This window comes from Lygodium microphyllum, chromosome 22 (assembly GCF_053477565.2).
Source record: "Lygodium microphyllum isolate KBCC chromosome 22, Lygodium_microphyllum_v1.1.10, whole genome shotgun sequence".
In the NCBI taxonomy this organism is placed as follows: domain Eukaryota; kingdom Viridiplantae; phylum Streptophyta; class Polypodiopsida; order Schizaeales; family Lygodiaceae; genus Lygodium; species Lygodium microphyllum.
Window position 1 is genome coordinate 104314878 of NC_141156.1, and position 25656 is coordinate 104340533.

General features: G+C 46.6%; 1 protein-coding gene across 7 annotated transcripts in view; it reads left to right on the forward strand.

Moving 5' to 3' along the window:
- The window catches only part of LOC148017460 (uncharacterized), a 259801-nt gene extending 237822 nt beyond the window's left edge, over positions 1-21979 (forward strand). For 6 of the 7 annotated variants that reach the window (XM_087663480.1, XM_087663481.1, XM_087663482.1 and 3 more), the window contains 6 exons: positions 19372-19582; positions 20475-20731; positions 20807-20989; positions 21062-21276; positions 21360-21577; positions 21798-21979. In XM_087663480.1, coding sequence (XP_087519606.1) covers positions 19372-19582; positions 20475-20731; positions 20807-20989; positions 21062-21276; positions 21360-21577; positions 21798-21916 — 1203 coding nt within the window. In that variant the 3' untranslated portion in view covers positions 21917-21979. The remainder of the gene's footprint in view (positions 1-19371; positions 19583-20474; positions 20732-20806; positions 20990-21061; positions 21277-21359; positions 21578-21797) is intronic. The other variant, XM_087663484.1, reaches the window with a different exon arrangement.
- Positions 21980-25656: the final 3677 nt, after the last annotated feature.

Below are 25656 nucleotides of genomic sequence, written 5' to 3' on the forward strand. Positions count from 1 at the left end.
TACCCCATCCTCCCCACACCCGCTTGAGAGGCTTATATATGAGTCCTTTCTGATCTGCAAACGACTCCAACTAGACTATCAATCACTCATGTTTCTTTATAAATTTCTTCCAAGTAATATAGACAAGTGATATCAACATCCATAAAATCAACCTATTCCCACACCATGTCCACAATATTATGGCAAGCAGCATGTACAGCATCAATAAGAGTTTCTTGTGCACCCCACAAAGTTTTGTAGTAATCCAACCACATCTACATTATACTTTTAGGTTCAGTAAATGTAGCTCCCTGAGTATCCTATAAGCAGATGATATTCGTGCATGCATTTTGCGAATTGCTCATCCTAAAGCGGCTGAGATCTACATGTCAACCACTCAAATATGACCAAGTCATCAAAAGTATTCCCAGCCCACAACGTCAAAGAATGCTCCAATGAAGATTACAAGTGCTGCAAATTCAGCTCTAACAAATATTGAAGTGCTGGTATTCAGCTGTAACAGCAAATGCATACTGAATTGCACATTCTTGAGAAAACGTATATGCATTATCTGGAAAAAGCAACCATGCATACATACCCTTAGAGAGATAAGTGGATCACCAAGCGGGCACAACTGGTGTATATCCATCCACAGAGCTTTGAGGATCACACCAACAGAAACCCTGGAGCTAACTTGCCACAGTAACAAACCTCAAGCATAGACTGCCAGAGCAAAGCCTAATTAGCTAACCTCATTGTTAGGGGTCTTCTTCAAGGCAAGGAGCCTTGGAAGGAGCTTCTAATCAAGAGTCTCCCGTCTATCACACCCATACATACTCATCTACAATAACAATACGCAAGCGCTCAGCACTGTCACATCGTAAGGTTCTACCGCCCTGGTCCATCTGATCGTGCCCGCCCCCTAGTTTTGATCGCAGCTCCCCCCAGATCGCGGGCCGTTTCCTCCCCCCCATCTATCTGCCCCACCTAACCTTTTTACCCCTCGCCTAGACATTTTTCCCCCGCCTATCCGCCCAGGCGAAGCTCCCCGCTCCCGCCCCAACAGTTCGCTGCCTCCGCCCCCCCCCCTTGGCTACCCTCTGCTCCAGATTCCTCCCCCCCCCCCCCCCAAGACTACCCTCTGCTCCAGATCCCCCCCCTGGCACACTTCCCCCATCCGCAACCTTGGAACCCATCCGGGGTGTATCAAAAACAGTAGTGTCCCCCCCCCCCCCCCGCCCCACCATTGATCCCCCCCACCCTCCAATTGCTCCCTCTATCTGCAGCAACTCCCCCCCCCCCCCCCCCACCATTGATCCCCCTTACCCTCCAATTGCTCCCTCTATTTGCAGCAACTCCCCCCCCCAGGTAGCACCGCGATGTGATTGGTAGTTCTCTCAGAAGGGACGCGCAATGGAAACCTATGGTCAGACGCCGGTGCACTCAGCGAGAGTGCCCCCCAGTCAAACACCTTGTGTGTAGTCCTCTTTGAGGAGCAGCTCTTAGCCATTCGAGCTAAGTGTTGGGTATTTTACTCGCACCTTACTTACGCCTACACTCATATGGGAGTGTCGGTGATCAGTAGGACACTGGGGCATTTTTTACTCTCGGTAGGAGAGATTTTTTCCCCCAGACTTATGGTCTTATTATCGTATGTACTTATGTGCTTATGTTACACACATTTGGGCACTTAGTGTGTGTCGGGTGTGAACACCCCCCTACAACCCTAAGGTTTAAGGGTTGTACTTTGTACTTTCAGATTACACTCATTTAGTCTAATTCTCTTGGGTGTCGTGCTTCAACTCTGTCTCTCTTACTCTCACACTGTCTACTGAATCTAGCTGTACCTTGATCCTCTGCTCTCACATTTGGTATCAGAGCGGTCCTCCGTCAGCAGCCAGGAGTCCCCGCCAGTCTTGCTCCCGAGTCGCCAACTCCAGCTCCAGACCTGCTCAGTTCTGCCCTGCGCGCAGCTCCAACTACCAGCGTCAGCAACGTCAGTGTCAGCGTCTTCAGCAATGTCTGCAGCCCGTCGCCTGACGTCCACGTCAGACTTGCCCAGACGACTCCTCTACCAGCGTCAACAACGTCAACAGCCTCCAGTCGCCAGCACAAGTTCAGTTGATCGTCTCCGTCCGCCAGGGCCCCGTTTCCTGCGCCGCCTGTCATCCTGTCCATCAGACGCCAGGGCTCCACGTCGTCCGCCAGGGCCCCGTTTCCTGCACCGCCTGTCTACCTCCACGAGTCAACGCCTACTCGCCCGTCCTACCCACCATTTGACGCCTCCACGTCAGCAACTCGCGACCGTTTCCTGCGCCGCCTGTCTACCTCCACGTCAGCAACCTGCGTCTGCTCGCCAGCCTGCTGTGCATAAGGTGCAATTTTAAACATTTTTTTTAAATTTCATCCTAGAACACAGTTCTGGAAGCGGAGGTTCACACGCGACAACACAGAACAAGTGCAGGGATAAATTTCATGCAAATTTCTGGACTGGATCGTCAGAAATTTTGGGGCTTTTGTGTATTTGGAAGACAGTTGCATTTGCACTGCTGATACAGTCACAGAAAGACTGTTTTTGACAGAAATTTTGGCAAAACTTTTGGGAATTTATTCATAACAGTGTTGCATTGCACTGTTTGCACCTTGGGAAGCGTGGAGTAAAAGACAATTTTTTGACAAAGTACGCCCTTGCACATTAATTGCAGAAACGTATTTGCTGTAATTTCTAGAAATTTGCAGATTTCCAGTTCGTACTGCTTTGACATTGCTCATTTTGTCTTTGGAAATTTGTCATCATGGCAAATCAGGGAGGTGATGTTTTTACGTATGTATCCAGGGAGGACAGACTGGATGGAAACAACTATTCCCTTTGGTCATTCATGATGAAAAATGTATTAGTGGCCAAGAATTTATGGGATTATGTCAGTGGAGAGGAAACTCGACCGGGAGTTGTAGCTCCCGCCACTCCTCCTCCCCATGGCACACGTGGACAACGGGGACCTCAGCCCGCTCCACCTCAGCCACTTCCTCCAAGAACTGCAGCTCAAAAAGCTTGGGATACCCGTGATGCACAGGCCTTGTCGCTGAATGCTCTGGCAGTTCAGCGGTCCATCATACCTCATATCCGTTCGGCATCTTCTTCACGAGATGCATGGTTGACTTTGGAGCATATGTTTGCAGGAAAAAATGAGACACGGATCTCTTACTTGAAGAAAGAGTTGGAAACTCTGAAGATGCATGAAGGTGATTCTATGCAAGATCACTTAAACAAGATTCAGGACTTGAGGGAGCAGCTCATGAATGTAGATGAGTATTTTTCGGATGCACAGTTGATATCCACCACCTTGAATTCCCTACCTCCTTCGTACTTGTCTTTTCATACTGCATTGAACCTCACCATGAGGATTGCTGAGCACCCACTCACTTTTATTCAGCTGGTTAGCTTGCTTCTAGAGGAGGAGCAAACACGAAAAAATAGTGGTGTGGATGCTATACTCTCTGAGCAGGCTTTTGTGGCAAGACAGAAAGGCAAGAACAGCAAAGTGAAAAATGCTCCACAGAGTTCTGGCACTTCGGGCACATCACAGAATCAGTCACAAGGGGGGACGCAAGCAAAGAAAGGAAAATGTCATTATTGTAAGAAGCCCGGCCACTATATCACTGAGTGCAGAAAGCGCATTGCCAAAGAGAAGAAGAAGAAGTCAGGAATGTCTGTTTCTACTACTCCTTCCACTGCTAGTGAGTCCGCGTCCTTTGTTGTGGACAAGGACTATTGTTTTTACACTTGTAGTTATGACATCTCTTGGGCCAATAGAGCACTTAGCTCTACAGAGGATGCTGACACTTGGTTCTTTGACAGTGGTGCTTCTAGACATATCACATCTCGCAGAGATTTGTTTGCTTCAATTAGTGCACCTCCCGTTGGGAAATCGGTACAGTGTGCCAATAATGCATCATACCCTGTTCGTGGTATTGGGGAGATTCAGCTCACAGCCATTGATGGCTCTATTCTCCGCCTGCAGGATGCTTTGTTTGTGCCTGGAATAAAGAAGAATTTGATTTCTATTTCTTCTTTGGCACGTTGTCGTATGCAGGTCACCTTTGATGATGACCGTTGCATGGTTCGAGAAAAAGAATGCATGACTTTGGTCTTGACAGGATCTTTGTGTCATGGTTTATATGAGTTGGATGCTCTTTCAGTCGATCAATCAACATACTTGACATCCACTCTTACTCCTGCTATGATACAGGCAGAGTTATGGCATGCTCGTTTAGGGCATGTAAACTTTGGCAACTTGATGCTTTTACAGCGTACTCAGATGTTGGATGGCTTACCTCTCTTGGAGAGACCTCCCGAGCACTTATGCGAGGGATGCATTTTGGGAAAAATGCATCGGTTCTCATTTCCTCGTGATGTTGCTTTCAGGGCAACAACCAGATTGCAGTTGGTGCATTCAGATGTTTGTGGGCCTATGCAGACCATGTCATTGGGTGGTTGTTATTATTTTGTGACAGTCATTGATGACTTCACACGTTTTTGCTGGGTCTATTGTTTGAAAAAGAAGTCAGAAGTGTATGATGCATTTTTGGCTTTCAGTGCACTTGTTGAAAACCAATCTGGATGCCACATTAAGACTCTTCGTTCGGACCAAGGGGGGGAATACATGTCCTCTATGCTGAATTCTTTTTTGCAGCAGAAGGGCATAGTACATCAGTATACTACAGCTTATACTCCACAGTAGAATGGGGTAGCAGAGAGGAAAAATCGGTCACTCATGGAGATGGCCAGATGTATGCTGAAGGCAAAGAGCTTGCCTCATAGTTTCTGGATGGAAGTAGTCATGTGTGCTTGCCATATTTTGAACAGATGCCCTACCAAAGCCTTGAAGACCATCACACCATTTGAGGCTTGGAACAGCCGTAAACCTTCTGTTGGTCACTTTCGTACCTGTGGGTGTCTTGCCTATGCCCATATTCCACAAGTACTTAGAAGAAAATTGGACAACAAGGCTGTTAAGTGCATTTTTATGGGATATAGCAATGAGAGCAAAGGCTACAGACTCTATGATCCCGTTACGAAGAAGGTTTTTGTCAGCAGGGATGTTGTTTTTGATGAAAAATCAGAATTATCCTTGGCTGGTTTGGACACATATTAGGCTGCCCGTGATGTTTTTGAAGGGCTGCTGCCCATTACTTTTGGTGATTCAGCTGGAGGTTCACAAAATGAACCTAATGTTCAGCCAGCTGCTCCTATGGAAAGTGCAGAAATTCAGTCATTGGCTGATCGGAATACTCAGCATAATGCTGAAACAGAAATTCAGCAAGAGCTTGCACACAGCCAGGATGCTAGACAGCTACCTAGATGGTATTCGTAGACTATGCAAGATAGTCCTTTGGATGCACCCATGGCTGGTCGTGCTAGAAGACAAACTCGTTTGCATGATTCAGCACATACCATGGAGTTTATTATGGCAGCAAGTACTTTTGATAATGAAGAGCCTGAATGTTATGAAGATGCACAACACAGTGTGCATTGGATGGCAGCCATGCAAGCTGAATTAGATTCTATTACTAAGAATCACACTTGGGATTTGGTGTCCTTGCCATTTGGGAAGAAAGCCATTGGAACAAAATGGGTCTACAAATTGAAAAGAAAAGCAGATGGATCCATTGATAAATACAAGGCACGGCTGGTAGCTAAAGGCTACGCACAGAAAAAGGACATTGATTATGAGGAGACATTTGCTCCTACTTCCCGTATGACGACCATCAGGTCTATGATTGCTTTGGCTGCACATTATGGTTGGACAGTCCATCAGCTAGATATCAAGACTGCATTTTTACATGGGGAACTTCAGGAGGAAGTTTATGTACAGCAGCCCATTGGTTTTGCAGTTGAAGGCTCAGAACATTTGGTATGCAAGCTCAAAAAGGCACTATATGGTTTAAAACAAGCTCCTAGAGCTTGGTATGAAAAGATAGATGCTTTCTTGCTTGTCAGGGGTTTCTAAACAGCTCATCTGAGTCTACCCTTTACGTATGTAAAGAAGGGGGATCTATGCTGATTTTATGTCTTTATGTTGATGACCTTTTGCTCACTGGAACACATGCTGATCAGATTTCAGCATTCAAACAAAATTTGCAGCAAATTTTTGACATGTCTGACTTGGGAGTTTTGCATTACTACTTGGGCATCCACTTTATACATAACGCTCGAGGTATTGGGTTATCACAGTCAAGGTATATTGGGCAGCTTCTTGAGAAATTTGGCTTACAGGATTGCAAGCCAGTTAGTACTCCCATGGAACCTGGACTGAAACTGTCATTACATGATGACAGTGATTTGTTTGACATACATACATATGCTCCTGCGGTTGGATGTCTTATCTATCTATGCAATACTAGGCCGGACATACAGTTTGCAGTTTCAGCTTTGAGCAGGTATATGCATCAGCCATGTATGTCACATTGGCAAGCTGTCAAGCGTGTTTTCCGCTACTTGCAGGATACTCGTTCTCTTGGGTTGCTTTATGCCAAGGGGGGACCACTGCATTTACATGCTTACAGTGATTCTGATTGGGCTGGTGTTTATGATACACGTCACTCTACTAGTGGCAATTGTTTCTTTCTTGGCACTTCTTGCATTCCTTGGCTTAGCAAGAAACAATCCACTGTTGCCACATCATCATGTGAAGCTGAATACAAGGCAGCTTTCACCACCACAGTTGAATGCGTATGGCTTAGACGCTTGCTAGCTGATTTGGATGTATCTGTTACTGAGCCTACTCCTTTGTTCACTGACAGTCAGAGTGCCATTGCAGTGGCACGGAACCCAGTGTTTCATGCTCGCACGAAACACATTGAGATTCACTATCACGTTGTCAGAGAGAGGCTACATGCAGGTGATATCAGCCTTGTCTATTGTCCTACCACCAGTAATGTGGCAGACATCTTCACCAAAGCTCTTCCTCGTGACAAATTTGAAGCATTTCGCGATGCTTTAAATTTTATATCCTTTGGTGGCGGATGATCCTTGTACTCTTGATCACTCTTCACTCCAGGGGGGTTTGTTGGGTATTTGACTCACGCCTTACTTACGCCTACGCTCGTATGGGAGTGTCGGTGATCAATAGGACACTGGGGCATTTTTTACTCTCGGTAGGAGAGGTTTTTTCCCCCAGACTTATGGTCTTATTATCGTATGTACTTATGTGCTTATGTTACACACATTTGGGCACTTAGTGTGTGTCGGGTGTGAACACCCCCTACAACCCTAAGGTTTAAGGGTTGTACTTTGTACTTTCAGATTACACTCATTTAGTCTAATTCTCTTGGGTGTCGTGCTTCAACTCTGTCTCTCTCACTCTCACACTGTCTACTGAATCTGGCTGTACCTCGATCCTCTGCTCTCACACTAAGGAGCTGGAGCTAATGGAAACAACGATTTATGGTTAGGTAGTAGGACATTCCCCAGCCAGGGCCTAGCTTTGGGACTGGCTTCACTCCACGGTACGCATCGGCACAACGCAAATCGTGGAGGCAATCCTATTGGGCCAAGGGATCTTCATGGTCCGGCTCAGTTCGGCAGACGCAGCTCGCGAGTTACTTGCCAATTCACCATATGCGTCCACGAAGGGAGTCATATACATGGTCCCTTGGTACAATGGCTTTACTGTGGAGGCATTTGCACTCCACAACAAGTTTCTTCAGCACCCGGTCACCCTTCTTATCCCCGGCCTGGCAATTGAGTATCGCTAGTTGGTGGAAGACTTTGGACGGCTCTTCGGCATTGTCCTTTCCGTGTCCTTCGCGGATGCAATGACAGCAGCAAGAGTCCGAAAGGTACGGGTGGCAATGAAAGAGGTCAAGAATATCCCACAGTTCCTAAAGGTTGAAGCAGGCGGGCACTCCTTTAGGCAGTAGGTCATTGTGACTAGGCAACTAGGGCAGCACCTACGCTACCACGACTTTGGGCATCAGGCAGCAGTTTGTACGCGTTTTGAAGCCAAGGTGGCTCCGCCAACAGGCCCGCAGGTGGACGCTGACAGCTTCACATGGGTCTAGAGACGACAAAGAGGGACACGGCAAGGGGGGGTGCAGCCAGCTCCTTAGACCGAGCCTCGTTACCAGGGTGCAGGTGGGCAAGCGACACCCCCTCGACAAAGCACTCCACAACCCCCCTTGTCCGTCCCACCCAACAGAACCGCAACCCCCCACATTCTCCACCCGTGCCACAGAGTGCCTCTCTTGAGTTCCCACAATCTTCCCACCCCCCCCCCCCCACATCCCATGCCTCCCCCCCACTAACCTTGGCCCACAGCCCCCCCTTTCCAGGGCCACCAATCCCCCCCCAACACCCACCATGCATCTCCGTCCATCCCTTGATCCTCTTCCCCCCCACCACCTCCCCTACCGAGCACCCCCCTTGATCCACACCCTGTTCAGGTGATCCCCCCCAGACCCACCCCCCCCCCCCCTCCCACAAGAGGTGATAAGCCACACGCACCCACCTCCTCTGTGCACCAGCAGTCTTCCCCCTCCCACACAACCACCAGCTCATCTGTCCCTTCCACCCATCACACCTCCCCGAGATAGGCACAGTTGTTTCCACAGGAGTTCTTTTGCAGTGGCCCATGGTCCTTCCTAGAGTTGTGGAGCGCGGAGAGTTCCCACTATCTCTAGAGGTGGGGATCTTCGTGGTTCATAAGTCAAGGAGGAGCAAGATCCATCTACTAGCACCACCGGATGGACCAAACTACGCCTTTTTTCTTCAATCCTCTTACTCAGGGGAGTGGACGACTACACTGATTGAGGAGGAGTTGAAGAGTCAAGTGGCAGATCACATCTCCCAATGGATGGGAGATGAAGGATTAGCATTGTTTGCACAACAATGGCCTGGTTGCATGATGGGCATTAACTGGTGGGCTGGTACCGAGGTCCCACACTTAAGCATTATCTTTCGAGCCCCTCCACAGTGGAGAGCTCTGAGGGATGTGATCGAGTGGCCCTGGGCACACACGGCCTGTTTCTACCAGTGTACAGAATCGCGACTCTCAGCATGGCTGATAGATGCATTGATAGTACCACTTGGAGCATCTATCACTCCCACGGTCAGGCCAAGGGCCACCATGGGGAACTAGAGTTCACCATCCTCCAGACTGGCAGCAAAGCATACTTGCATGCCTAAGGCATTGGCAAAGATGATTGGTAGGCGACTACGCCCCGTGCTTCCAAACATCATCCATGACACACACACAGGCTTTGTCCAGGATAGGAGCATCCCTAACAATGTATTCACCTTCTTTGAGGTAACAGAGTGGGCTCAGCACAGTGGGCAGAGACTGGCCATACTACTCTTGGATTTCGAGAAAGCTTATGATAGGATAGACTGGGATATCCTAGAAGGCACCATGGTGAGGTTGGGATTCCCCCAGGTTTGGATTCGCGGAGTCTGCGCCCTTTACAGATTGGCCACCAATAAGGTTCTCATAGGCGGAAGGCGAGGGGAGGAGTCTCAGCTAGAGAGATCGATTCGACAAGGCTGCCCCCTAGCCCCATACCTGCTTCTCCTCTTTGCAGAGGCAATGTCTCACTTTCTCAAGTCACGTGTGGGTGGATTACGCAGCCTCTAACTTCCAATGAGAGAGAAGACAGAGTTGTTAGACTCAGAGTATGCAGATGATACAACCCTCTACATAGAGGACAATGAGTTGATGCTAGAGAGAGTGAGACTAGCTCTTGAAGTGTTCTGTTCTGCAGCGGGAGAAAAACTCAAGTGGCGAAAGTCGGTTCGTTTTCTCACAAATCCAGACTCTAGCACAGAGTGGGGCGTCCACCTGGGCTTTAGATGGGTGAGCAGAGGACAGAACCGTCCAGTACCTAGGGTTCCAGGTGGGACTCGACATCACTTCTGCCCAGCAATTTTTTCCTGTCCTTGATTCTATTCGGAGGAAACTGACCTATTGGAGCACGGCTCGCCTCTCACTAGCCAGCTAAGACCTAGTGGTTAATCAGGTCCTCCTAGTAACGGTCTAGTACATCGCCTCATGTTGGTGCTTCTCCTCATCTTGTGTAGTGTAGCTTTGCCGCCTAGTGTGGAATTTCCTTTGGTCAGGGTCGGATGGTTCCATAGATTCCACAGCCAAGGTGGTGTGGGCGACTATCATACGACATTGGTCAGAGGGAGGGCTTGGGATCATAGACCGAGAGTATCAGAGTATGGCCCTCTTGGGCAAGCTAGTTGTCCGCGGTCTCACACCAGGCGGGCAGACTTGGAAGGTCTTATTGCATGAGGGCCTTCAGGGCTATAGACTGAGGCTTGGCAGTGAGTGGAGGCCATCCTTAAGATGGATCTTCACGTCAGCCTAGATCACCCCCCCAAATCATCTTTCCTACACAGCTTACTCCGCAAGTGGCAAGGCCTCCGTAAGGCCCTAATCTAAAGCCCCCCAGGCTACCAGGAGGAGATAGACCATCAGCCGGTGATCTGGAACCCCCAGGTCAAAGATCGGGAAGGGGCACAAATAGGTGAGCGTCCCCACATCCAATGGGCTGGCTGGGAGGCCGACGAGGAGGTGTACAGGATGGCCGACGAGGAGGTGCTGCAGCGAGTATCAAGCTGCCAGAGAGGAGCGGAGGTGAGGAGAAGGGAGATAGACGCAGTAATACCTTCGGAGTAGCTTGCTCCCCCGATACAAGAGCCGATAGGGCCCGGGGAGGTATAGGCAGCTAGGTTTCCACCAGCACGCATCCTCCTATAGGTGGCAGATAGAGTGGGCGGCGCCCCGCAGGCGACTTTCTTGGCCATTCAGGAGGGGGGATGTCTAGCTTATGAGAAAGGGTAGTAGGATGAGGGAATTTCCGCCCTTTCGTGGAGGAGGATTTGGGTGGTGGGCCTCAGGGGAAGACATGGTGAATGGACCCCTATGTTTTCTAGAAAGAGCTCACGGAGTCGTGCCTTTGGATCTAGGAGGGCAGACCACTTGATGAGCTGGAGTGGGATCAAGGAGAGTGGCTATGGCTAGCTTCTACAGTCATCAAGAAGCCACCCAGATTCCTAGAGTACACTGCCAGGATTGGCAGACATGTACTGATGCACGAGGATATGGATTGGGAGCCATCACGTAGCAGGGACTGGGCGGAGCATAGCGTCATGGAGCCTTTCCGACGGGCCTTCTGGTGCCGCCTATGGGTGGCACATGGAGGCTTGGCGGTGGGAAGTTGGCTTGCCCAGATGCAGGAGGGAGGTTGTAAGCACTGCACACAGCAGCCTCTGGAAACCCCAAAGCAATGCCTGTGGTCATGTGAGGAGGCACAACTCGTGTGGAGAGGAGCATGTCACATCCTTCACCGCATAGCACCTAGCCTTGGATGTATCTCATGGGGAGCTTTCTGTTGGCAGGCAGTCAACCAAGGCCGTCACCTTCTATATGAGGCTGGGATGCAGGACACGATATTCATTATCAAGGCTGAGCCATGCGTAGTGGTTGATTTGGAGGCTCTACCCATCCACCAGGTACTGGAGCCCACTGCAGACCGCTCTAAGGTATGGGAGATCATAGGGAGTGTTACACGATGGCATATCTAGAAGGCGCAGTGTCAGGAGGCTTTCGGCGGAGAGAGACTTTCAGCACAGGCAACCTTAGTAGAGCTCTGGACCTCTATCATCCACTCCCTCCGTAGCCGATGGGATCAGGTGCAAGGCGAGTCCAGGGCTTGCCAGGAGCTCCCATGTCACTTCATGCGCACTTGGGATGGCCAGGATCTGTTTTTCGTGATGCAGGCAGGCAGCCCCGTTTGGCGATACACACCCCCCCTCGCCCCCCCCCCCCCCCCCCAATGGCTTCTTGTCCCCCATCCCCCCTAGACCACCTTGGGAGGCTCATATACATGATGTATTTGTGACTTTGCATCAGCTCCAACTAGTCTGTTGAGCATGAGCACTCCATTGTAATCAGTTTTTTTGAGTAATATAATCAGCCACATTTTACTTGAAAAAAAAAATGACACCCATACATGGAGGACCATATGGGACTTTGAGGTCAGATTCGCATCAGCCATTATCAGAGCATGGAGATTTGTTTCATTTGGCCTTCATCAGCTACCACCAACTACAGCCAAAGAGAAGAGGCTGGCTCCTCTTCTCTTCGATCACTATTTGAGATCTGATTTGGGCCACACTATTGGATAGGAGACTTACCTATCTCAGGGGAGGTTCTCTATACGGGTTGCAGGCCTGGTAGGAAACTGGTTTGCATTAAAGGAGACTACCGTAGGAGATTCAGAGGTAGAGACTTTAGGGTCTCAGGCCAGTCAGCACTATGATAGAAGCTGTTACAAAGGAAGTTCCTCCTTAGTGGCAGACAGATGCAAACATTTCTCAGACCTGGGTTGATCCCAGCTGCAATATCCTTCTAGTGGTCATTGTGACTAGTAGAGACAGTACATTCACTTTTTTGGTTCAGTAGGATGGATGTCTCCAGCAAGAGGACTTGGACCACACAGAGTTCACTGGACGCTCTAGATAGAGGATCAGATTCATGGCACACTACAAGAGGAAGTGGTGCACTGACCCAAACCCAGTCACCTGTCTAGTAGTAGGCAGACGGAGTATTGGGCTTATTAGAGAAGGAATCTACAAGGATTACAGTGGGATCAAGGAGAGTGGGTGTGGAGGAATCCTTTTTCTTGATAGGCGATGTGATGTGGCCCTCTTCGGCTACACTACTAGGTTGGGGAGGCGGATTTGACTGAGCAGGATTAGGGCACAGCCAACACCCTATCAGACCAGACTTTTGGAGGAGGCTAGATGAGAGCTTTAGGTCTAGGAAGACATCTCTCTTCCTATGGTTACTATCTCATAGGAGCTTAGCTATTGACACTTGGCTCCAATACAGTAGGGACCTAGTGGCATGCATAAGATGTGATGAGCTATATGAGACACAGATACACTGTCTATGGGATTGTGCTAGAGCTTCAGAGGTATGGAGGAGAGCCCTCAAGATGGTATGCCACTACACAATAGAGACCATGGTCGTGACTTGGGGGAGTGTAGTTTGGGCCACACACAGAAGCATGTGTTTATGAGGATGTTTAGGGGAGCCTCTCTTTTTTCATCGTCAGACAGCATGTCAGCAGGATCCCCACTCCAAACTACTCGTAGGCACAGTGGACCTAGGGACAATCAGATATGGGAGCTGATTGCTATTATTATCGTGTGGTATATTTGAACCACGAGGTGCAATCTTACCTTTGGATGGTGTGACTGGAATGACATCAAGGTTTGCTGCAGAGGCGAAAGCATATCAGGAGTAAAAATCAGTCCAAGTTTTCCCATTCTGTTCAACATGGGCCTATCTTGATATTTTCCTTCGCATGAAGCAAGCTTAGAAACAGCCAACAGTTTCTCATAGAGAATTGTCTTGCAAGCCATCTGCACTTGGGTACAAAGAAGACTCCACAAGTACCACTTCCAAGAACTGACCAGGTGAGTCAATAATATAGAAGATTTGAGAGCAACAAAATGATTAGCATTAATAACATGGCACCGTGACTCTTGAACTTGAGTATTTCCATACAAAATATTCCTATCTTTGAGAAAGAATATGGCTATAGAAACCCAAGGCTGTTGGCCAACACAAGTAGCTTCAAACAATGACCAGAAAAGAGCTATAATGTGAATCTCCACATCAAAAATTGCTCCATCTCCCATTCTTTTAGGTGAACAAATATGATCTCAAGAAATCCAAGAAATGCCAGATTGTACATAGTCCTTTTTTCAAAGCATAAAACAAATATATTGAGTGATTTCCTGCAAATTGGTGCTCGACCATGGAAGTAATGGTAGGTAATATCAAATCATGGGCTACATGATTGTCTAAGCAACTTTAAGATGTACATGAAAAGGCCATGCTTGTGATTTCCAGTAGACAAACTTGTCAGCAAATGTGTGTGGATATCTAGTCAAGCAATTTCTTAGACAAGATATCCACCCCCCAAGGGATAGGCCAAGTGCCTCATAATATTATCCTTAGCTGCAATCATGCCTTGCCAACCCAAATCCAAAAAGTCCCGTTCTCCCCAAAGGGGGAAACCAGTTCAGTGGAGACCACAATCACCTTATTGTCAGTTGCCTATAAGGCACTGGCAAAGATGATTGGTAGGCGAATACACCCCGTGCTTCCAAACATCATCCGTGACACACAGACAAACTTTGTCCAGGATAGGAGCATCCTAGACAATGTATTTACCTTCTTTGAGGCGACATAGTGGGCTCAGCACAGTGGGCAGACACTGGCCGTACTACTTTCGGATTTCGAGAAAGCTTATGACAGGGTGGATTGGGATTTCCTAGAGGGCACCATGGTGAGGTTGGTTTTCCCCCAGGTTTGGATTTGTGGGGTCTCCGCACTTTACAGATCAGCCCCACCAGCACAGTTCTCATGGGTGATAGGCGAGGGGAGGAGTTTCGGCTGGAAAGATCGGTCCAACAGGGCTGCCCCTTGGCCCCATACCTGTTCCTACTCTTTGCAAAGGCGATGTCTCACTTCCTCAGGTCATGTGTGAGCGGATTACATGGCCTCCGACTTCCAGTAAGAGCGGAGACTGAGTTGTTAGACTCAGAGTATGCAGATGATATAGCACTCTACATAGAGGATGATGAGTTGATGCTAAAGAGAGTGAGGCTGGATCTTGAGGTGTTCTGCTCTGTAGAAGGAGCGAAAATCAACTGCGAAAGTCGGTTGGTTTCCTCACGGTTCCGGACTCTAGCACGGAGTGGGGCGTCCACCTAAGATTTAGATGGGTGAGCAGAGGGTAGACCGTCCAGTATCTAGGGTTCCAGGTGGGACTTGACATCACTTCTGCCCAACATTTTCTTCATGTCCTTGATTCCATTCAAAGAAGCTAACTTACTGGAGCACAGCTTGCCTCTCACTAGCCGGCCGAGCCCTGGTGGTTAACCAGGTCCTAGCGATGGCGTGGTACATCGCCTCGTGTTGGTGCTTCTCCTCATCCTACGTAGTGCAGCTTCGTCGCCTAGTGCGGAACTTCCTTTGGTCTGGGTCCGAAAGCTCCAGGGATTCCAAGACCAAGGTGGCAGGTGGGACTTGACATCACTTCTGCCCAACATTTTCTTCATGTCCTTGATTCCATTCAAAGAAGCTAACTTACTGGAGCACAGCTTGCCTCTCACTAGCCGGCCGAGCCCTGGTGGTTAACCAGGTCCTAGCGATGGCGTGGTACATCGCCTCGTGTTGGTGCTTCTCCTCATCCTACGTAGTGCAGCTTCGTCGCCTAGTGCAGAACTTCCTTTGGTCTGGGTCCGAAAGCTCCAGGGATTCCAAGGCCAAGGTGGCGTGGACGACCATCATACGGCATCGATCTGAGGGAGGGCTTGGGATCATAGACCCAGAGTATCAGAGTATGGCCCTCTTGGGCAAGCTAGTTGTTCACGGCCTCACACTAGGCCGGCAGACTTTAAAGGTCTTATTGCAAGAGGGTCTTCAAGAGTGTAGACTGAGGCTTGGTGGTGAATGGAGACCATCCCTGAGATGGATCTTCACGTCAGCCCAGATCACCTTTCCTACGCAGCTTGCTCTGCGTGTGGCAAGAACTCCACAAGGCCCTAATCCAAAACCCCCCAGGTTGCCAGGAGGAGATAGATCGTCAACCGGTAATTTGGAACCCCCAATTTAGAGATCGGGAAGGGGCACAAATTGGCGAGTGCCCCCACATCCAGTGGGCTGGTTGGGAGGCCAGCCCGGCTCGTACCGTCAAGACATGGCGAGAGGTGTATAGGATGGCGGACGGGAAGGTGCTGCAGCGACTTTCAGACTGTCAGAGAGGAGTGGAGTTGAGGAGAAGAGAGATAGACGCAGCAATACCTCAAGAGTGGCTTGTTCCCCCAATACAAGAGCCAATAGAGCCCGGGGAGGTATGGGCCGCTAGGTTTTCACCAACAGGCATCCCCATATAGGTGGCAAGTAGAGTGGGCGGTGCTCCACTTGGAACCTTCTTCATCGTACAAGAGGGGGGGCGTCTGGCTCTTCAAAAGAGGGCAGCAGGATAAGGGGATAGTTGTGCTTTCATGGAGGAGGATCCGGGTGATTGGTCTTCAGGGGAAGACATGGCGGCTGGACCCTTTTGTCTTCTGGGTGGAGCTTAGGGAGTGGCACCTGTGGATTTGGGAGGGTAGGCCACTTGATGAGCTAGAGTGGGATCCGAGAGAGTGGCTTTGGCCAGCCACTGCAGTTGCCAAGAAGCCACCGAGGTTCCTAGAGTACACGGCTAGGATTGGCACACACATACTGATGCAAGAGGATATGGATTGGGCATCGTTACGTAGCAGGCACTGGGTGGAGCATGACATCACAGAGCCTATGTAGTTCAGCTTCGCCACCTAGTGTTGGAATTTCCTTTGGTCCGGGTCAAACAGCTCTAGGGATTCCAGGGCCAAGGTGGCGTGGGCGACCATCATACTGCATCGATCAAAGGGAGGCTTGAGGATCATAGACCCAGAGTACTAGAGTATGGCCCTCTTGGGCAAGCTAGTTGTCCGTGGCCTTACACCAGGAGAGTAGACATGGAAGGTGCTATTCCACAAGAGTCTTCAGGACTGTAGACCGAGGGTTGGCGGTGAGTAGAGGCCATCCCTGAGATGGATCTTAACGTCAATCCAGATCACCCCGCCCAGATCACCTTTCCTACACAGCCTGCTCCGCATGTGGCAGGGCCTCCGTAAGGCCCTAATCCAGTGCTCCCCAGGTTTCCAGGAGGAGATAGATCGTCAGTCGGTGATCTGGCCCCCCAGTCAAAGATTGGAAAGGGGCACAGATTGGCAAGTGCCCCCACATCCAATGGGCTGGTTGGGAGGCCGTCCCGGCTCGTACCATCAGGACATGGCGGGAGGTGTACAGGACGGTGGACGAGGAGGTGCAGTAGCAAGTATCAAGCTACCAAAGAGGAGTGGAGTTGAGGAGAAGGGAGATAGATGCAGCAATACCTCAGGAGTGGCTTGCTCCCCCGATACGAGTGCCAATAGAGCCTGGGGAGGTATGGGCCACCAGGTTTTCACCATCAAGCATCCCCCTACAGGTAGTAGGTACAGTGGGCGGTGCCCTGCTAGGGACTTTCTTCACCGTTCAGGAGGGGGGGTGTTTGGCCCTTGACAGAGGGCAGCAGGATAAGGGAATAGCTGCCCTTTCATGGAGGAGGATTCGGGTGGTGGACCTTCAGGGGAAGACATGGTGATTGGACCCCTATGTTTTCTGGAAGGAGCTCAAGGAGTAGCGCCTTTGGATCTGGGAGGGTAGACCACTTGATGAGCTAGAGTGGGATCCAGGAGAGTGGCTATGGCCGACCACTGCAGTCACCATGAAGCCACCAAGGTTCCTATAGTACACTGCCAGGATTGGCAGACACGTACTGATGCAGGAGGATATGGATTGGGTGCGTCACATAGTAGGCACTGGGCAGAGCACAACATCACAGAGCCGTTCCGACGGACCTTCTGGTGCCGCCTATGGGATAGCTGGAGGCCAAGGAGGGTATCATATTTCTTATGGATGGTGGCACATGGAGGCTTGGCGGTGGGAAGTTGGCTTGCCCAGATGCAGAAGGAGGGAGGTTGTAAGCATTGCACACAGCAGCCTTTGGAAACCCCAAAGCACTGCCTTTGGTCATGTGAGGAGGCGCAGCTCATGTGGAGAGGAGCATGCCGCATCCTCCGCCATACAACACCCAGCCTTGGATGTATCTCATGGGGAGCTTTCTGCTGGCAAGCAGTTAGCCAGGGCCATCACCTTCTGTATGAGGCCAGGATGTAGGACACGATATTCATCATTGAGGCAGGGTCGTGCGCAATGGTTGGTTTGGAGGCTCTACCCATCCGCCAAGTACTGGAGCCCACAACAGACCGCTCTGAGGTATGGGAGATCATAGGGAGTCTTACTGGATGGCATATCTGGAAGGCGAGGTGTCAAGAGACTTTCGGCGAAGAGAGACTTTCAGCACAGGCGACCCTAGCTGAGCTTTGGACCTCCATCATCCACTCCCTCCGTGGCCATTGGGATCAGGTGCAGGGCAGGAGCTCCGTGGTCACTTCATGCATACCTGGGGTGGCCAGGACCTGTTTTTCGTGATGCAGGCAGGCAGCCCTAGATGGCGATATATACCCCCCCCCCCCCCCCCCCCCTTCATGGCTTCTTGCCCCCATTCCCCTCAGACCGCCCTAAGAGGCTTGTAATCATGATGTAATTGTGTTTCAGCTCCAGCTAGTTTGTCGAGCATGAGCACTCCGTTGTAATCAGTTTCTTTAAGTAATATAATCAGCCACATTTTATTTGTTTTTTTTTTTTTAAGGTTCTCATTCAAGTCAGATCCATCCTAGAAATGTTGATGATAGGCTAGCAAATATAGCCTCGTTGCCAATCTTTAGAAGGAAAAAGGAAAAACAAGAATGGGCTAACAAAGACAAGGAAGAAAAGTCCAAAGATTTTTCGAAGTGTCCTCACTACAGGAAGACCACTCATCCCAAGGAGAAGTGTTCAAAGAAATACTCCCACCTTCAGCCTAGGGAAAAGGAGGAAGCGAAGGTGTCAAAGAGTGCTATATCGGTCGCAACAATGAAGTCCATCTTTGTCCCATTTATATAAGGGGCTAATTTGGATAGAGCCACAAAGTTCTCCCTCACCATCACCCACATCCACACCTCAAGAGGCAACATTGAGGTTGCTACCATGGATGTATCTAGACCATCATTACACACATCCAAAGGCGCCCAGGTTGCTTCTTAGTGAGGAGGATATAATCACCATGCTTCAGCAACCCATGAGGCCATCCTTAGGTGACATACAATTCCCCACTTGAGTCAGTTTCTCCTCACGAGTCTTGTTCCCCCATAGTCTAGTCTATAGAAGACCAATGAAGAAAAGAAAAGACCCATTGGGCTTAATAGAAAGGGAACTTCTTTTGTGGGACAGAAGGATCAGTGTTATGATTTTGGGGAGGCTTAGAATATTTTTGTGCAATGTAGAAGATTTGAATCACATTGAAAGCTGGAAGAAGAAAGTTTTGTAATTGATTTGGACAGCTAATGGCAGCCAATCCAAGAGATTACAAAGTGTCAGTTCATCCAACAGATTGGATGCCATACTAGGGAGCGAAGTAGCTAGAAGAGGTGCTGATTCTGACATTGACAAAACTTTTATCATCATATCATCAAGATGCAGTAAAATCCTCACATCCCTGTCTCTTTAAACCCTAAGGATAGACCTAGTCGTGATCTAACACTAATGTCACAAAAGGCAGCTGCTGTATCTTTTTTAATTTGCATGATTCAGCATTTATTGGATGTGATCTGATTTTCAGCCATGCCTTTTACTTTCTTAACAGGGAGTTGTGTCGGTTCGTGCATATGGCGTCCAAGCTAAAATGCATGATGTATTTGTATCATTGATAGATGCAAATCATCGTTCATATATTCTATTCACACACATGGCACGCTGGTTGGCCATACGGTTGGATTTTGCAACAATTATATGTATGACATTGGTTTCAATACTCGTGGTCATCCTAAAGAATTCAATTTCTCCAGGGCTTGCAGGTACAAATTCACCACTTTATAATGATGATAGAAATAAACAAGAAATGAATGTAAAGAAAACCCTGCAAATGTTTCTTTAATTAACACTTGTTAACATGGAAAACAGAATTACACAATATTGATTTGATAGGAAGAATGTGAAGGTTCATCACATTAAGAGCTTGTACTTCAGACGTGGAAAGTTTCATCTCTACCTCTGAACATAGCCTTTCAGTTTTATTTATCCTCATGTTTATCACAATGGAAGCATGTAAGCCTTGTCCTATTACAGTGGGCTACGTGACATATTTTATCCTATGATTCTAGCTGATGCTGTACAACCCCAAAGTGGGCTTCACTTCGATCTACTACGCATGCATCCTACAGTCTAAGAAGCCTTGGCATAATCGAACATGATTATCTTTGCAGTTTCTTTTTCTTTTGAAATTTTGGAGTAGCACAGATACTTTTTGTTTGTTTCTTCGAGTGAATAAGAGATTCACATGATCAACACATTTATAGATATGCATTTACTATTTGTATGCTTGCATCTGGTGATCAGGTACAAACATCTAACTTCTAGATCCCAATCAGATATTCTAATTGTGGTTGATTATACACAGCACTACTCCACCTTAGGGGCTTGGAAATTGTGGCTGACATCCCCAAGAAATAAAGTTGGTTAGCATATAAACTGCATGCGCTCTCAAAGCTACACAACATTCCTCTGTGCTGCCCTGCATCCATGAATGGTAAAGTCATGGTTTTGTGATGACCAGGAATCATTGGAGCTGTTGATGTTGATAGTATATAGAAATGTGCACTCAATTACAACTTTGTGGCTGTGGTCTAACATCAATCTTTGTTAGTACTCTTAATGAACTTTGAATCTCTTTTTTGTCTTGAGTTGCAGGTGTTGTTCTCATTCAGAGCTTGCAGATAGCAGGGTCTCTTCAATTTGCAGTCCGACAAGCAGCAGAAACAGAGAACCATCTTACAAGTGTAGAAAGAATTCACACTTATTGTAACCTTCAGTCAGAAGCAGATCCTACCACTGGCCCTGGAATTATTGACAAATTCTGGCCCTCAACTGGTGAAATTGAGTTTAAGGAATGCACCATGACTTACAGAGAAGATCTACCACCCATTTTGAATAGAGTGTCTTTCAAGGTGAAGTAACTATTTTCGCAATGTTTCTTTTCAAAGTAATATGCAAGCTCATTTTAACTTCGCAATTTTTTCTAGGTCAACGCAAGAGAGAAAATAGGCATACTGGGCCGGACAGGTGTTGGCAAATCAAGTCTTACTGCAGCTCTTTTCCGGATGGTTGAGAATTCAAAATGCAGTGGAGATATCTTTATTGATCACATTAACATTAAGCTTGTTGGACTGGATGACTTGCGTCAGCGTCTCTCAATCATACCCCAGGTGAACCATTTAAACATGTTTTATTGTACAACTGTATTTTCCCAGAATGGTGACTTATTTGGTACTGTGCAGGACCCAATCTTGTTTGAAGGGTCACTCAGATTCAATCTAGATCCATTTGAAGTGTACACTGACACTGACATTCATCAGGCTTTGTCAAGTGTACACCTCATGGATAAGATTGGAAGCTTAGGCAATGGCCTTGACAGTCTGATAACGCACAATGGGCAAAACTTCAGTGTAGGAGAAAGACAGCTCATCTGTCTTGCAAGATCTCTCTTGAGAAGGTTTGTTTTCTTGTTTGTTGTATGTGTCTTTTCTCGTTTTCCACATATTGAGTGAGTTTACAACTGTCCATGAACCTATGAAGGTCACGAATCATAGTGATGGATGAGGCTACAGCAGCTGTGGACGGAGAAACGGATAGGCTTATCCAGGCTACAATTCGCACGGCCTTTCACGACTGCACTGTGCTTACAATTGCTCACAGGATTGATACCGTGATCGATTGTGACCGCGTCTTGATCCTTGTTGCAGGCGGCCACGTTGGAGAATTCGACTCCCCTTCTATTCTTCTAGACCGCCAAAGTAGGTACTCTGCATGCAGTTTTGACAAGCTAGAGATTTGTATACCACTCTTTGTCAGGATCCGGAAACAGTTTACTTAATTATCCGCTTGAGAATATCATAAATTTGTGTATGGTTGTGCAGCCATAGAATATATTGGAATCAATATAGTTATCTTAACATGTCAACAAAGTTAAGAAGATTGAAAATTCTGTACTGAGGCCTCTCTTGTTATCATCAGAGAACGGCCAATCGAGTATATTTGCAGACATGGTCCATCAAACAGGCCCAATTATGTCCAAACAGCTCTATGAAGCTGCACACGCACGCATCAGAACCACTGCGGAATGTGCAACATGATTGTAGATGATCCAGGTTTGAGATGGATCTTAATGACTGCTGGAGTATCTACCTGGCAGTGTCACGTCATGATACCCTCATCAGGCCGTTGTAAAGAACAACACCTCCATGGCTCGATCATTACTGCAGCTTCTGTGATGCTACAAGGAGCTCATTTCCCAAGTATCCTAAAGAAGGAAGTCTCAAGGAATAAAAATATATAGCAGCCTTCAAAGTGGCCATTAAGGGTTTAGGGCATTTTTCCCCCTTTAGAAGGAACGTAAAGTTGTGTTAAAAGAGAGAAGCAAGTATACAGAATTGGACTTTATACAAGTAGTCCTTCATATATGGGGATATATGGGTTCAGTTCCCACGGGGAGCGCGAATAAAATGACACCTCTCGAAAGCAAAACGCACCCCACCCCAATTTAATAACAGTTCTTCAAAAATTATGCAACCCCCTACTAGCCACTTAAAAGTCAATCTTACTTTGAGTCAAACAATTGAACCATGTAATTTTTGAATCTTTCATATCTTGTAACGTTAACCTTAAAACAATGCATCCTCGTGTGTCACTCTATTAGCCACTCATTATCACTGTTTTTTGCACCCTTCATTTATAACTAGGTCTACTTAATAGAAATATCAAAAGGGCCCAAAGTTTGTTTTCTAAGTTCCATAAATATGACACATATACTTTGACTATTAAAAAATATTATGCAATTCACTTGAGCAAAAAAGTTGCAATGAAGAATTGTTAGATGATACTCCATTGGCCCCTTTCCCTTAGTGGATGTCTTATTCTCTTATGAGGCACTATATAGGTAACTTAGTAATTAGCCAAAAATACATCCATTGAAATAATATTTCTACTCTTGTGCCATGAATTATCTACCAAATTCTTCCTTCAAACATTTTTAGATGACTTGTACGATGTGGGAAAAAACACTCCACTTCAAATACAATGTCAAACTTGATTGTAGGAATGGTCAATGTGCATGTAGGTGTTCACATGACTGAAATTCCAAAAATTGTTGTGGAAAATATTAAGCCTATACACATCTAAAGCTTGATTTTGCTTATACTTTGGTTGCCTAAGACTATAAGTGCATACAACATTATACAAAACAATTCTTGTATGATAACATCTTCTATACTATATGAAGCAAGGTTGGTTGTCCTTTTATTCATCTTATTTTTGCAAAGTCATGATTGACCATGAATAGTTTATCAAGATTGTTAATACTACCATGAATTGTTTCAATTGAGATTATCTTTTGTCCTCATGATTTGTCTGAAGGTTGCATTCCTTTGGCTAATGATCTACATTGTTTCAATCTTTTTGACAAGTTATTAGTTAAAATTTTGATGTGAATTGCATTTAAGTCTTTAAGTTTAGAGAATACAACTCCTTGACATAGGACGGCACAAGGTTAGATCCATTTGAAAGTCCAATAGTCACAAGAGCCAAGTATAATGATGGAGAAACTATCTCCTCTAGCTTGTGTAGTTTCCACCTAGGTGATATGATGATGCAAGGCTATGCTAAGTGCAAGTAATAGGTCCAGAACTCAAATTAGAGACTGCAAGTGAAAGTTACGAGCATATTTGCAAAGTAGGATTCCACACACTATCCTACACTCTTTAAGTTGTCCAATATGTTTGATAAAATTTCCTCTAATACACAAAGGTTGTTTGCCATGAAAGCATTTATCAAAAGGTTCAACTCAGTGGAAGTGGTGTTGTCAAGTAGAATAGGGGATTTATGAATCAATCAAGGTGAGTTGGATCACCTTTCACATCTATCACTACTATGCCTTTATTGATCAACACTTATGGTATTTACACCTTGTAGGCTCTCTAGATGCTTATGAGATTAGTACGTAGTGTGAATGAGATTCTAGATTATGGGAAAGCCCCAATCCATTGTGGTCATGGGTTCACAACATCTAGCAACCATGGTGATAGAATCAATCTAGGCACAATATATGCGCACAATGATGGTATTCTTTGATCTTAGCTACAAGGATTTCAACCTCTTGGATCAAAAAGCACAACATGCAAAACTCATATTGATTTTTAGATGTGCCTATAATCAATCATAGTGGTAGAACTCAAACTCACTCATGGTGGTGCTGGCTTGTGTCATACAACAAAATGGAGGTGAGTGATGTAGGTGCTATGGAAAGACCAATCATGGTGTTATGTCACCAATCACAGTCTCATCATCAACTCGGGCAATCACATAGACAATCAATTCAATTTGTTTCTCTTCTTGAATTAATCTCTAAGAAATAAAGTTTGGATACATATTTGGAAGAGATGAGAAATACTAAAAAGACATGAATTATGGAAGATGTAGTCAGAATCTCTTGTTTCCCCTTATTGCAATGTGGATTCACTCCTCTCTTGTTGCAATCCGTGTGATTGACATTGCCTCAAAACAATGATTCTGTCATGGCATAGATGAATTGGACAATATCTATTGTTATTGATGTGCAAGGACTAGTACTTAACCTCTAGATGCTTCAATATCAATTTGCAACCAAAAAGGCATGAATTATTAAGACTTTAGGCACCAAAATCAACAATCATAGTGGTCCAAATGTGGTAATGTCATACTACAATGATGGTGGTTAGTTGAAGTCTTTGAAATGTAGTTTCTATCCTCAACATGCCATATAGCATGCCTGAAGCATTTGCTTGAAAATATGATATCCCAAATACTTAGTCATGGTGATTCCTACCTACAACCATGGTGATGAGATAGAGCTCTACTCAAACAATCATGCAATGATCCTAACAATGATGTGGTGCATGGACCATTTCCCTTAAATGCTTCCCCTTATGGGTTTTCAACCTCAAATGCATGCAATGATTTATATTAGATCCCAAAGTAATAGCCCAGTGGTAAAACTTCTGCTTCATAACCTAGAGGTTGTGGGTTCAAGCACCGTAAGGTGCATCATGAGTAGGGTGCCTATGTTCACATGGAGTGCTCATGTGGTTGAGGCTCTTCTTGCTTGAATACTCATGTGAACCCTCCTCCTTGGCTAGTAGCTCGAAGAGGATCCCAATTGTGATCAAGCTCTATCGTTTCCTTGGCTTATGGATTATCCTTCATGTCCTTAGGAGATGCCTATGTTGTTTCATAGTTAATATTTGGAGGGAAGTCACCCCCCACCCCCCCACCCCCTTTTGTGGGCCCTCAAGTGTGAGCATAGAAACAAGTATCACAAACCTACTAAATTTACCAATGAAATTAAGATATTTGCACCATTTATGAGGTCACAAGAATCACAAATATGGATATGCAACAAAGTCCATGTTCGGTACGCTTCATTTTATGCTCTCTACAAGCAATAATGACATAAAACACTGTGTGCAATCAAGAAATACAATTGATGCATTTCCTGCACTTAGCTTAACACAACTTTGTAGATGAGTCTTTTTATAATTTTTATATGTTATTTTAAGAAGAAGAATATAAATAAAAATGGAACTTAATATATCCTACTCTCTACTCATCTAGCAAAAAAATCGATTGCTTTCTAATTCGGCTTCCTACCTAAGCCATGTGTGTTTCAAAATAGATGAGCCTTCTCTAATTATAAAACAAGGTTTAGCTCCTTTTTGGATTTCTCAACCTCCTATTCAAGCTACAACAAGTGATCATAAACTACCTTAGATTAGTTATCTACATTTCACAATAGCTACATGTTCTCTAATCAAAGAGCAAAGGCTTGATCCTATTAAGCTTG